This window comes from Nerophis lumbriciformis, linkage group LG19 (genome assembly GCF_033978685.3).
Source record: "Nerophis lumbriciformis linkage group LG19, RoL_Nlum_v2.1, whole genome shotgun sequence".
In the NCBI taxonomy this organism is placed as follows: domain Eukaryota; kingdom Metazoa; phylum Chordata; class Actinopteri; order Syngnathiformes; family Syngnathidae; genus Nerophis; species Nerophis lumbriciformis.
Genome location: NC_084566.2, coordinates 32,670,839 through 32,683,999, shown reverse-complemented (window position 1 = coordinate 32,683,999; position 13,161 = coordinate 32,670,839). Strand labels below are relative to the sequence as shown.

The window sequence follows — 13,161 nt, the reverse complement described above, 5'->3', positions numbered from 1 at the left end:
ATTATTAATAAGTTAAAGGTGTTTAAAGATAATACAAGCATGTTTAACACATATAGTTAATATTGTTAACAAGTTAAAGGTGTTTAAAGATAATACAGGCATGTTTAACACATATAGATTCCTTTCTTTCATGAAGACAAGAATAAAAGTTGGTGTATTACCTGATTCTGATGACTTGCATTGATTGGAATCAGACAGTGGTGCTAAAAACGTCCGCATTTTCGAATGGAGGAGAAAAAATTCCTCCTTTCTGTCCAATACCACATGAAAGTGGTTGGTTTGTGGCATCTTATTTGTCCAGCTTCCGTACTCCTTTGTATACACTTTACAAGAAATACATTGTCGGCAAACTCCGTAGCTTGCTAGCTTGTGCACGCCAGCTTTCTGAGACTCTTATTTTGTTAGTGCAACTGTGCAGTCGGTCTTTGGAGTTTTGACGACAGGTACGGCGCCAGAGTCTGTTGAAATAAAGTGTTTCTCGCCTTCCAGTCGGTTTTTTTTATTCAAACAGGGATAGCAGATCCATTCTATGTGTCATACTTGAATATTTCGGGATATTGCCATATTTTTGCTGAAAGGATTTAGTATAGAACAGGGGTCGGCAACCCGCGGCTCTAGAGCCGCATGCGGCTTTTGAGCGCCGCCCTAGTGGCTCTCTGGAGCTTTTTCAAAAATGTATGAAAAATGGATAAAGTTGAGGGGGACAAAATATATTTTTTGTTTTAATATGGTTTCTGTAGGAGGACAAACATGACACAAAACTCCCTAATTGTTATAAATCACACTGTTTGTATTAAACATGCTTCACTGATTCGAGTATTTGGCGAGCACCGTTTTGTCCTACTAATTTTGGCGGTCCTTGAACTCACCGTAGTTTACATGTATAACTTTCTCCGACTTTCTAGGACGTGTTTTATGCCACTTCTTTTTCTGTCTCATTTTGTCCACCAAACTTTCCACAGAGGTGAGTTTTGTTGATGTTATTGACTTGTGTGGAGTGTTAATCAGACATATTTGGTCACTGCATGACTGCAAGCTAATCGATGCTAACATGCTATTTAGGCTAGCTATATGTACATATTGCATCATTATGCCTCATTTGTAGCTATATTTGAGCTCATTTAGTTTCCTTTAAATCCTCTTAATTCAATTTATATCTCATGACACACTATCTGTATGTAATATGGCTTTTAATTTTTTGCGGCTCCAGACAGATTTGTTTTTGTATTTTTGGTCCAATATGGCTCTTTCAACATTTTGGGTTGCCGACCCCTGGTATAGAACAACGACGATAAAGTTTGCAACCTTTGGTCGCTGATAAAAAAAAAAAGCCTTGCCTGTACCGGAAGTAGCGTGACGTCACAAGTTGAAAGTCTCCTCACATTTCCCCATTGTTTACACCAGCAGCGAGAGCGATTGGGACCAAGAAAGCGACGATTACCTCATTAATTTGAGCCAGGATGAAAGATTGGTGGATGAGGAACGTGAGAGTGAAGTATTAGAGTGCAGTGCAGGACGCATCTTTTTTCGCTCTGACCGTAACTCAGGTACAAGGGCTCATATATACATATATACATATATATATATATATATATGGGCTTCACGGTGGCAGAGGGGTTAGTGCATCTGCCTCACAATACGAAGGTCCTGAGTAGTCTTGGGTTCAATCCCGGGCTCGGGATCTTTCTGTGTGGAGTTTGCATGTCCTCCCCGTGACTGCGTGGGTTCCCTCCGGGTACTCCGGCTTCCTCCCACCTCCAAAGACATGCACCTGGGGATAGGTTGATTGGCAACACTAAATTGGCCCTAGTGTGTGGATGTGAGTGTGAATGTTGTCTGTCTATCTGTGTTGGCCCTGCGATGAGGTGGCGACTTGTCCAGGGTGTACCCCACCTTCCGCCCGATTGTAGCTGAGATAGGCTCCAGCGCCCCCCGCGACCCCAAAAGGGAATAAGCGGTAGAAAATGGATGGATGGATGGATATATATATATATATATATATATATATATACTGTATATATAAATATATATATCTATATATATATAGATATATATACCCTATATATATATATATATATATATATATATATATATATATATATATATATATATACATATACTGTATGTATATATATATATATATATATATATATATATATATATATACTGTATGTATATATATATATATATATATATATATATATATATATATATATATATATATATATATATATATATATATATATATATATACAGCCCAGCCCCCGGCAAAACATGTTTTAACCCAATGTGCCCCCCGTGTCAAAAAGTTTGGGGACCCCATGCAAGTGTGTTCAATGTAGATTACAATCATCATTAGTCCCCTTTAATACGAATTAGTAGTAATATGACCAGAAAGATACAAAATGTTTTATTTTTGAGGAGGGAAAAGGAATGTGATTTAAGAAAAAAAAAAATTTGGAGAAAGAAAAAACAATCTTATAAGAAAAAAGTGTAGAATAGATATTACAAAAAATATTCTCATCAAGGTGAATAAAGGCATAATTTTATTGGAAAACTCGTTTTTAGAAAGGAGCAAGTTAAGAAAGTGAAGTTGTAAATAGGTTTTTTTATTTTGAAATAATTTCTCTCAAGCAATAATGACCAATCACGAGCGCCATTGATCAACTTTTTGTTTACCTTTCAGTAATGAACAACTCCTTTGATTATAATGTCGCCTCTCATTATAACTACTACGAGGAGGACAAGCCCCGCCCTCTTCAGCCCCGCCCCCTTCTGCCCCGCCCACGGAGGTTTCAGGGGCTCGCGGCTTCACGTGCGGGCGGACTGGCCAGCATTCCCAACTTTCCTCCTCGAGCTGCTAAGCAAAGACTGCTGTTCGCCAACGACACTTTTCGAAAAGAGGAATTAAAACAGCGGGAATAAACAAAATGTCGTGATATTTTTCTTTTTAATTTTTGTCGTCTGGTGGAAGGACGCAAGGCTGTGGAAAAAGGACTAAAGAGGGACGTAAACCGTCGAGTGTGACGGATCAAGTCCGCGGAATGGAGACCACCTATCTTGTGCTTCTATCCGCCTGGTGCTGCTACTCTTTGGGTAAGATACATTCATTACATGTAGGCACATACTTATATATATATATATATATGTACATTCATAATATATATAATCATAATAATGTATATAATATACGTGTGTGTACACTTTATGGCACTCTGTCAAGTCAAAACATTAGGTACACCTGCACTAATTAGGCACACCTGCTTTATACAGAATAAATTATAGGTCTGCCGATTTTAAATTATTTTAAAATGACATTATTGAAATGGATCCAATCCAATCCACTTTATTTATATAGCACATTTAAACAACAAGAATATTTCCAAAGTGCTGCACAGCCATGTTAAAAACAATATTAAAAACAATATTATGCTCCACATAATTGACATTATAATGTTATTTCTTATTATGACACTTATAAACCCTATTGATTGATTGATTGAAACTGTTTTTAGTAGATTGCACAGTAAAGTACATATTCCGTACAATTGACCACCAAATGGTAACACCCAAATAAGTTTTTCAACTTGTTTAAGTCGGGGTCCACGTTAATCAATTCATGGTCAACGTCTATGACTGTTCACATTCATCCAGGTCATTGTAATCTCAGGGCGTTCAATCGATCGCAACTGGACTGTTTGGTTTATTTTAGAAGACATTTTGCCTCTCAGCTCGAGTAGGCTTCGTCAATTCATGCTCATAGATTTAAATTGGTCAGATCTAGTCTTAGATTTAAATTGGTCAGATCTAGTCTTAGATTTAGATTGGTCCGATGTAGTCTTAAATTTTGATTGGTCAGATCTAGATTTAGATTGGTCAGATCTAGTTTTAGATTTAGATTGGTCAGATCTAGTTTTAGATTGGTCAAATCTAGTCTTGGATTTAGATTGGTCAAATCTAGTCTTGGATTTAGATTGGTCAAATCTAGTCTTGGATTTAGATTGGTCAGATCTAGTCTTAGATTTAGATTGGTCAGATCTAGTCTTAGATTTAAATTGGTCAGATCTAGTCTTAGATTTAGATTGGTCAGATTGAGTCTTAGATTTAAATTGGTCAGATTGAGTCTTGGATTTAAATTGGTCAGATCGAGTCTTAGTCTAGTCTTGGATTTTAGATTGGTCAGGTCTAGTCTTGGATTTTAGATTGGTCAGGTCTAGTCTTGGATTTTAGATTGGTCAGGTCTAGTCTTGGATTTTAGATTGGTCAGGTCTAGTCTTGGATTTTAGATTGGTCAGATCTAGTCTTGGATTTTAAATTGGTCAGATCTAGTCTTAGATTTAGATTGATCAGATCTAGTCTTAGATTTAGATTGGTCAGATCTAGGTAGAAAATGGACAGATGGATATGGATAGTTTTAGATTTAAATTGGTCAGATCTAGTCTTAGATTTAGATTGTTCAGATCTAGTCTTAGATTTAGATTGGTCAGATTTAGTCTTAGATTTAAACTGGTCAGATCTAGTCTTAGATTTAAATTGGTCAGATCTAGTCTTAGATTCAAAATGGTCAGATCTAGTCTTAGATTTAGATTGGTCAGATCTAGGTAGAAAATGGATGGATGGATGGATGGATAGTCTAAGATTTAAATTGGTCAGATCTAGTCTTAGATTTAAATTGGTCAGATCTAGTCTTAGATTGAAATTGGTCAGATCTAGTCTTAGATTAAAATTTGTCAGATCTAGTCTTAGTTTGAAATTGGTCAGATCTAGATTTAGATTGGTCAAATCTAGATTTAGATTTAGATTGGTCAAATCTAGTTTTAGATTTAGATTGGTCAAATCTAGTTTTAGATTTAGATTGGTCAGATCTAGTCTTAGATTTAAATTGGTCAGATCTAGATTTAGATTGGTCAAATCTAGTTTTAGATTTAAATTGGTCAGATTGAGTCTTAGATTTAAATTGGTCAGATCGAGTCTTAGATTTAGATTGGTCAGGTCTAGTCTTGGATTTAGATTGGTCAGGTCTAGTTTTGGATTTTAGATTGGTCAGGTCTAGTCTTGGATTTTAGATTGGTCAGATCTAGTCTTGGATTTGAAATTGGTCAGATCTAGTCTTAGATTTAGATTGATCAGATCTAGTCTTAAATTTATATTGGTCAGATCTAGGTAGAAAATGGATGGATGGATATGGATAGTCTTAGATTTAAATTGGTCAGATCTAGTCTTAGATTTAGATTGGTCAGATCTAGTTTTAGATTTAGATTGGTCAGATTTAGTCTTAGATTTAAACTGGTCAGATCTAGTCTTAGATTTAAATTGGTCAGATCTAGTCTTAGATTCAAAATGGTCAGATCTAGTCTTAGATTTAGATTGGTCAGATCTAGGTAGAAAATGGATGGATGGCTGGATGGATAGTCTAAGATTTAAATTAGTCAGATCTAGTGTTAGATTTAAATTGGTCAGATCTAGTCTTAGATTGAAATTGGTCAGATCTAGTCTTAGATTTAGATTGATCAGATCTAGTCTTAGATTTAGATTGTTCAGGTCTAGTCTTAGATTTAGATTGGTCAGATCTAAGTCTTCTAAGACAAACCAAAATGTCCAGTTGCGATCCATTGAATGCCCTGAGATTATAAACTCTATATGACTGCTAATTTTCACTCATTACAAAATTTAAAAGTGATAAAATAATTCACAAATATATTTTATTTTCGAGAAGATATAATATAAAGTTAGAATGCATGCTATGTTATGCTGTTTTTGTTTTATTTATTTTATTGTTATTATTCACTAGATTAAATTAATAGTTCTGCCAATTTATAATAGTTTGGCCACAAATGTTTAAACATGAGTTACTGACAATTTAAGAAAGAAAAAAATTCTAACTGGGGAGAGCAAAATCCTGGTTCCGCACTTTTATCGGGAATCAGTTTTTATTAAAAACATTTTTTTTTTTAATGAAACCAACAAATGGCACCTAAACCCAAGCTGCCTAACGGGATTTAAATATTGTATTTATGTCTAGTTTTAAATTAATAATATGTAAGTGTACCTTTTTATGCTTTGACTTATTCTATTATTAGTAGTAATATTTCAGTGTTTCTAAGAAGCATGCACCTGTGTGCGCGGGGGGCTCACACAAGTATTGGGGGGAGGGGGCTGAGTATACAGTGGGAGCGCAGTGAGGATGTGGGCTGTTTGAAGTCAATATGAAAAATGTTCCTGGGGGCCACGGCTGGACTGATGAAAGTCTGAGCATTTTTGTTTTTTTTTAAACACGATAAAAGAAGACTTTGTTGTCCGGGAAGAGCGACGTTAAAGAAGTGGATGAAACATGTCTTTGTGCTTCTTCTTCACTGCCGACAGACATTTGGTGCTAAAAGTTAATCAAATTTGGAGGAAGGACACAAAATATAATAGCTTTTGAAGTTACTTGTATTTTAAATCAAAGTACTCCTGACTGAATCAGCTTAAAATTTCCATTTATCTGCTTGTCGTGTTTGTTAGCATTAGCCTGTTCTGGTCATTAAGAACTCAGTTTCATAGTACATATCAATCAATGACATACAAATAAGATATGTTTCTAAGGTGTTCTTCAGGTCAGTCAAAGAAGACTTTGGTGTTGTGTCTGGTCTTACCAAACCAAAAAACAGTGCTTGTCAGGGGTCCCAGTACCATGACCTCATCACTGGTGTTGCGCCAGCTGGCAATGTTCTTTGTGGATTTTTGGGTTCTGAGAGTCTTGTGGGTGCTTTGATTCTTTAGATTTAGAGAACAGAGCGTCTGAGTCGACAGTCTTGACTTTGCTGCGACGCCAACGTTCTGTTAAAAAGAAAAAAATAACTCCCTTCCTTTTCCATTAACCTGTTTTATAGTTAAAACACTATAACTGCAAACATTTAATTTAATTCAGTAACATTTTTTAAGCAAATCAGGGAGTGGTGAGAAAGAAACTTGAGCCAGTTTTTAAACACATACTATTTATGTAATTAGTGCTGTGCGATATGGGCAAATATATATATATTCCAATACATGTCATTTTATGTCACGATAATATATATCACAAAGTATTTTTTCCCAATTTATATACAAACACACTCAAAATCAATGCCAATTCCACTTATCTTTTCTCAGTTTAATAATGAAGCATATATATTTTATTTTAGGCGTATAACGATTCATTCACTAAATCGATTTATATACCGTATTTTTCGGAGTATAAGTCGCTCCGGAGTATAAGTCGCACCGGCCGAAAATGCATAATAAAGAAGGAAAAAAAACATATATGCTGTAAGTCGCACTGGAGTATAAGTCGCATTTTTGGGGGAAATTTATTTGATAAAAGCCAACACCAAGAATAGACATTTGAAAGGCAATTTAAAATAAATAAAGAATAGTGAACAACAGACTGAATAAGTGTATGTTTATATGAGGCATAAATAACCAACTGAGAACGTGCCTGGTATGTTAACGTAACATATTATGGTAAGAGTCATTCAAATAACTATAACATATAGAACATGCTATACGTTTACCAAACAATCTGTCACTCCTAATCGCTAGATCCCATGAAATCTTATACGTCTAGTCTCTTACGTGAATGAGATAAATAATATTATTTGATATTTTAAGGCAATGTGTTAATAATTCCACACATAAGTCGCTCCTGAGTATAAGTCGCACCCCCCGGCCAATCTATGAAAAAAACTGCGACTTATAGTCCGAAAAATACGGTACCTAAGTATCAACTACGTCGATCTGTGCTTGGCAAGTTGGTATCGAATGTTATTGATACCAGAAAAAGAAAACATTAGATTTAGGAACGGCAGACTTTATATGAAGTTTAGCACTTTTAATAAGGACGTTACACGTTTATCAAGTCTGTCTGCCCGTCTGTGGCGTCATCGTAATGCGCCATCATTTTAAAAATGGTGATATACAAATAAATCAACTTTGACCATCAGTCATCAAAACATAGAGTGGCGGATACCTACAGTGGTCAAAAAAGGTCAACAAATTCATCATAAAGCCACAACACAACAACTTTCAGCTACAGCATGATTGCAAAAGCCATAACAAATACATAGTATATTAGTAGAGATGTGCATCTCTACCGAAATGGCGATCCAATATGCATCAAGATACAGGAGTTACGATAAGATTCACTAACAAAACTTTTTAAAACATTACGATTCAAAGTGATTCCCATGCAGATGGAAGATTTGCATGGGGAAAAAATTATTAAATGGATCATGGAGGAGTTCAAGTACCTCGGAGTCTTGTTCACGAGTGGGGGAGGAGTGGATCGTGAGATCGACAGGCGGATCGGTGCGGCGTCTTCAGTAATGCGGACGCTGTATCGATCCGTTGTGGTGAAGAAGGAGCTGAGCCGGAAGGTAAAGCTCTCGATTTACCGGTCGATCTACGTTCCCATCCTCACCTATGGTCATGAGCTTTGGGTCATGACCGAAAGGACAAGATCACGGGTACAAGCGGCCGAAATGAGTTTCCTCCGCTGAGTGGCGGGGCTCTCCCTTAGAGATAGGGTGAGAAGCTCTGTCATTCGGGGGGAGCTCAAAGTAAAGCCGCTGCTCCTCCACATCGAGAGGAGCCAGATGAGGTGGTTCGGGCATCTGGTCAGGATGCCACCCGAACGCCTCCCTAGGAAGGTGTTTCGGGCACGTCCGACCGGTAGGAGGCCACGGGGAAGACCTAGGACACGCTGGGAAGACTATGTCTCCCGGCTGGCCTGGGAACGCCTCGGGATCCCCCGGGAGGAGCTGGACGAAGTGGCTGGGGAGAGGGAAGTCTGGGCTTCCCTGCTTAAGCTGCTGCCCCCGCGACCCGACCTCGGATAAGCGGAAGAAGATGGATGGATGGATGGATGGATCATGGATCATGTCAGAATAATGTCAGATGTTTATTGTTTAAATAGACACATACAAAACAGGCGGTTCCTGTATTGATTATGAACAAATAGTAGAACTATCAACTTCAAGGCATTGCAATCAATAAAAACTTTAGGAAAATAAAATGTAAAAACACTTTTGGAAAAGCCACCAGGTGTCTACTGTTTGTTCAGATAGCAACACTTGCATACAGAGAAAAGAAGCTGTGCATCAAGTAGAGGTGTTATAACACTACAGTAACACAAGATGCAATTAAGTGCCACCACGTAAACTAAACAGTAGCTTTAGTGTAGAAGCTCAAATACTTTTCATAGTGCTATTCTGCTGGTTACTGTACAGCTAGGTCTTTATCTTTAGCACAATGAACAGAATAGTAGACGTTGTGACTACCTCGCTAAGTTGGGTCTGGAAGTCTTTCAAATCCGTGTCCTCGTCTTGCCAGTTGGGAGGTCTGCTGGCATTAGCATCCTTAGCTCCCTCATCGCCAGCTTGAGTGTCTTCATGCCGTCACAACAGGTGGGTGCTCAGATTAGTTGTGCTGACGCTTCTTTATCGCTGCTTTCCAAACGTAGAATGGCCATACTTTTTCTAACCGACCATTCTTTACAAAAAATAAATAAATAAAAAGTTCACATTTTGTATTCAATATTCGGGGGTGCATTGTTTGTAAAACTTTTTCGGTGCTGTCTGCCATGTTGTCAGTCGCAAACGAGAACGTTACTGTCATATTACGTCCCCACAGAATTGATTGAGACTTTTATTAGTAGATTGCACAGTGAAGTACATATTCCGTACAATTGACCACTAAATGGTAACACCCGAATAAGTTTTTCAACTTGTTTAAGTCGGGGTCCATTTAAATTGATTCATGATACAGATAAATACTATCATCATAATACAGTCATCACACAAGATAAACATCAGTGTATATACATTGAATTATTTACATTATTTACAATCCGGGGTGTGGAGAGGGGGGGTTAGGTTTGGTTGATATCAACACTTCAGTCATCAACAATTGCATCATCAGAGAAATGGACATTGGAACAGTGTAGGACTGACTTGGTATGATATGTACAGCAAGTAGTGGACATGGAGATAGAGATCAGAGAGCATAAGAATAAGTATATACATTTGATTATTTACAATCCGGGGAGGTAGGATGTGAAAGGAAGTTTGTTAGTTTACGGTTGAAGTTGCCTGGAGGTGTTCTTTTAGTGCGGTTTTGAAGGAGGATAGAGATGCCCTTTCTTTTACACCTGTTGGGAGTGCATTCCATATTGATGTGACATAGAAGGAGAATGAGTTAAGACCTTTGTTAGATCGGAATCTGGGTTTAACGTGGTTAGTGGAGCTCCCCCTGGTGTTGTGGTTATGGCGGTCATTTACGTTAAGGAAGTAGTTTGACATGTACTTCGGTATCAGGGAGGTGTAGCGGATTTTATAGACTTGGCTCAGTGCAAGTTGTTTGACTCCGTCCTCCACCCTGAGCCAGCCCACTTTGGAGAAGTGGGTAGGAGTGAGGTGTGATCTGGAGTGGAGGTCTAGAAGGAACCTAACTAGCTTGTTCTAGGATGTTTGGAGTCTAGATTTGAGGGTTTTGGAAGTGCTAGGGTACCAGGAGGTGCAAGCGTAAGTCTCACAAGATTAGAGCGGCCATATTTTGAAGCAGAGCTCCAATCAACCAATTCATGACTTTCCAACTGGACGTCGACAGATCCATACTATATACAGATCGATCCAAAGGCTCGCCAAACGATGTATTTATATCTCTAAAGTTAAAATCAGTTTTAAATTTGTACCGATTCATTTTTACACCCCTATATATTAGTATTATTGAAAAAGTTATTTATGAGGGGAAAAAGTGGTTAGACTTCACTTACTTTTCCAACATTGTTCATTTCACAGTTTTCATCTTTCCGTCTCAGCCACTTGGTCCATCGGCGAAACTTGTTGGCCGTCACTTGGTGGGTTTTGGCTTAAAGTTGTTGTGTTGTGGCGTTTGTATTTGTTGTGACTTTTCTCAGCCATTGTAGCTGTTTATTAAAATGAGAGTATGAGAGCAGGTCAAACCACTGTTCATTTAGCGTAATCTGAAAATATTTGGTTGCACTTCATTTTTGATTCAACCTTAATTGGTCGCACTTTATTTTTGATATTAGTATTGTGTTCTTTTTATGTTTGAAAACAAAAGCAAAAGTAGCAGGTAAATCTACCGTTAAAATGTTGGTGGCCGTACTTTAATTGAAAATGTCTTGAATGTTGAAAATGGGAGCAGAAAAGTTTTCCTCTTGTTATTTCAACCTGAAGTGTTGAACTTTATTAAAATAAGATGTGTATGTACAGGCCATTAATTGTTGTTTACATTTTTTCAATCCATAATTCATTTGTATCTAATTACGTTACAAGAAATAACAGGAGTCAGGACTATAGGAAAATTCACCGTTACTGTCCAGTATTCAGTATTTATTTCACAGTCACACTGGTTGAATTTTAATGAAACTAACTAAAAAGTTACTGAATCAACTTCAACTCACTGACCAATTTTGGTTTGTGTTGTTCTTAATAAACTAATTGTGCCTGAATTGTATCTGCAACTTCAAAATATGAATCGAATAGTTGTTGGAACTAATAATCACTAATCATTAAACAACAACAACAAATATTATTAGTACCAGCCCTACTTTTCGACAGTGTATATGTCTACACATATATATTTAGAGGAGTGTGAATGTTGTCTGTCTATCTGTGTTGGCCCTGTGATGAGGTGGCGACTTGTCCAGGGTGTACCCCGCCTTCTGCCCGAATGCAGCTGAGATAAGCTCCAGCACCCTTTGCGAGCCTGAACGGGACAAACGGTAGAAAATGGATGGATATTAAGATATATTTTTTTCTACATTCAAAACGCTTCCTTGTGGTCTACATAACATGTAATGGTGATTCTTTGGGCAAAATTTTACATAGGTTATGTTTTACAAACCTTTCTGACCATCTCTTCAGGATGCGTACCTCCACTTCGACTGCGTCTTCTCCCCCGTCAGCCATGTTGGAGTTTTTAGCGCTACTATATGGAGTCAGCTGACAGATATAAGTTAAAACAAGCTACTTTGCATTAAAAAATGGTAACAGTGTATGAGAAAGTCTGCCCCCCAACAAGAGCGTAGAGAAAAATAAGGAAATTATGAACTACAACGGCGGATTACAAAGCTCGTTGGATAAAACTTTACTATATAGAGGGTTTTCCCTTGATTGCCAAGATACCTGTTTGTGGTGGGGACGTGGTCACCATGACGTCATACATAATTTGAATAATTTGCTATGATATGCCATCCATCCATTATCTACCGCTTGTCCCTCTCGGAGTTGCGGGGAGTGACTGGAGCCCATCCCAGCTGCATTTGGGCGGAAGGCAGGGTACACCCTGGACAGGTCATGCTATGATTTTATTTTGGATACCGGTACATACATTTAAAGACAATCTGTGTCATTAAAGTGATTTTTTGTTTTACTCTATTTTTTTTCAATTTTTGCTGCTTATTTTGATGCATATTCGTACATGCTATCATAATGTAAATAGGCCATCATTGTTAGCATTAGCGAGCATTCTAACACGTTCAACGTGTCTGTGATAATTAATTTACGATGGAATTAATTTTGTATTTTACAATGAAATTATATTGGAATGTTTCAGTTTCAGGGCAGCACGGTGGTAGATGGGTTAGTGCAATACAAAGGTCCTAAGTAGTCCTGAGTTCAATCCCGGGCTCGGGATCTTTCTGTGTGGAGTTTGCATGTTCTCCCTGTGACTGCGTGGGTTCCCTCCGGGTACTCCGGCTTCCTCCCACCTCCAAAGACATGCACCTGGGGATAGGTTGATTGGCAACACTAAATGGGCCCTAGTGTGTGAATGTTGTCTGTCTATCTGTGTTGGCCCTGCGATGAGGTGGCGACTTGTCCAGGGTGTACCCCGCCTTCCGCCCGATTGTAGCTGAGATAAGCTCCAGCAACCCCCCGCGACCCCAAAAGGGACAAGCGGTAGAAAATGGATGGATGGATGGATTGTACAACGTACTTTGTTGAGAATTTCTCAATTGTCTCAAGACTCCCAGTGACTTTCTTTATTAAAAATGACTAGTAACAAATCTATCATCTTTTTCTGCTGTTCTCATTGACTGTACTCGTGTTTAGAGACTCCACTTCTGTCCCTCGATGCCCCCGATGAACAAGCAGCGAGCATGACGTCACACTTGGTTCG

At 38.0% G+C, this 13,161-nt stretch overlaps 1 protein-coding gene across 1 annotated transcript in view; it reads left to right on the top strand.

Moving 5' to 3' along the window:
* Window positions 1-2,787: 2,787 nt before the first annotated feature.
* Window positions 2,788-13,161, top strand: part of LOC133618994 (protein APCDD1) — a 30,861-nt gene continuing 20,487 nt past the window's right edge. The window contains exon 1 of the mRNA XM_061979857.1: window positions 2,788-3,096. Coding sequence (XP_061835841.1) covers window positions 3,045-3,096 — 52 coding nt within the window. The 5' untranslated portion in view covers window positions 2,788-3,044. The remainder of the gene's footprint in view (window positions 3,097-13,161) is intronic.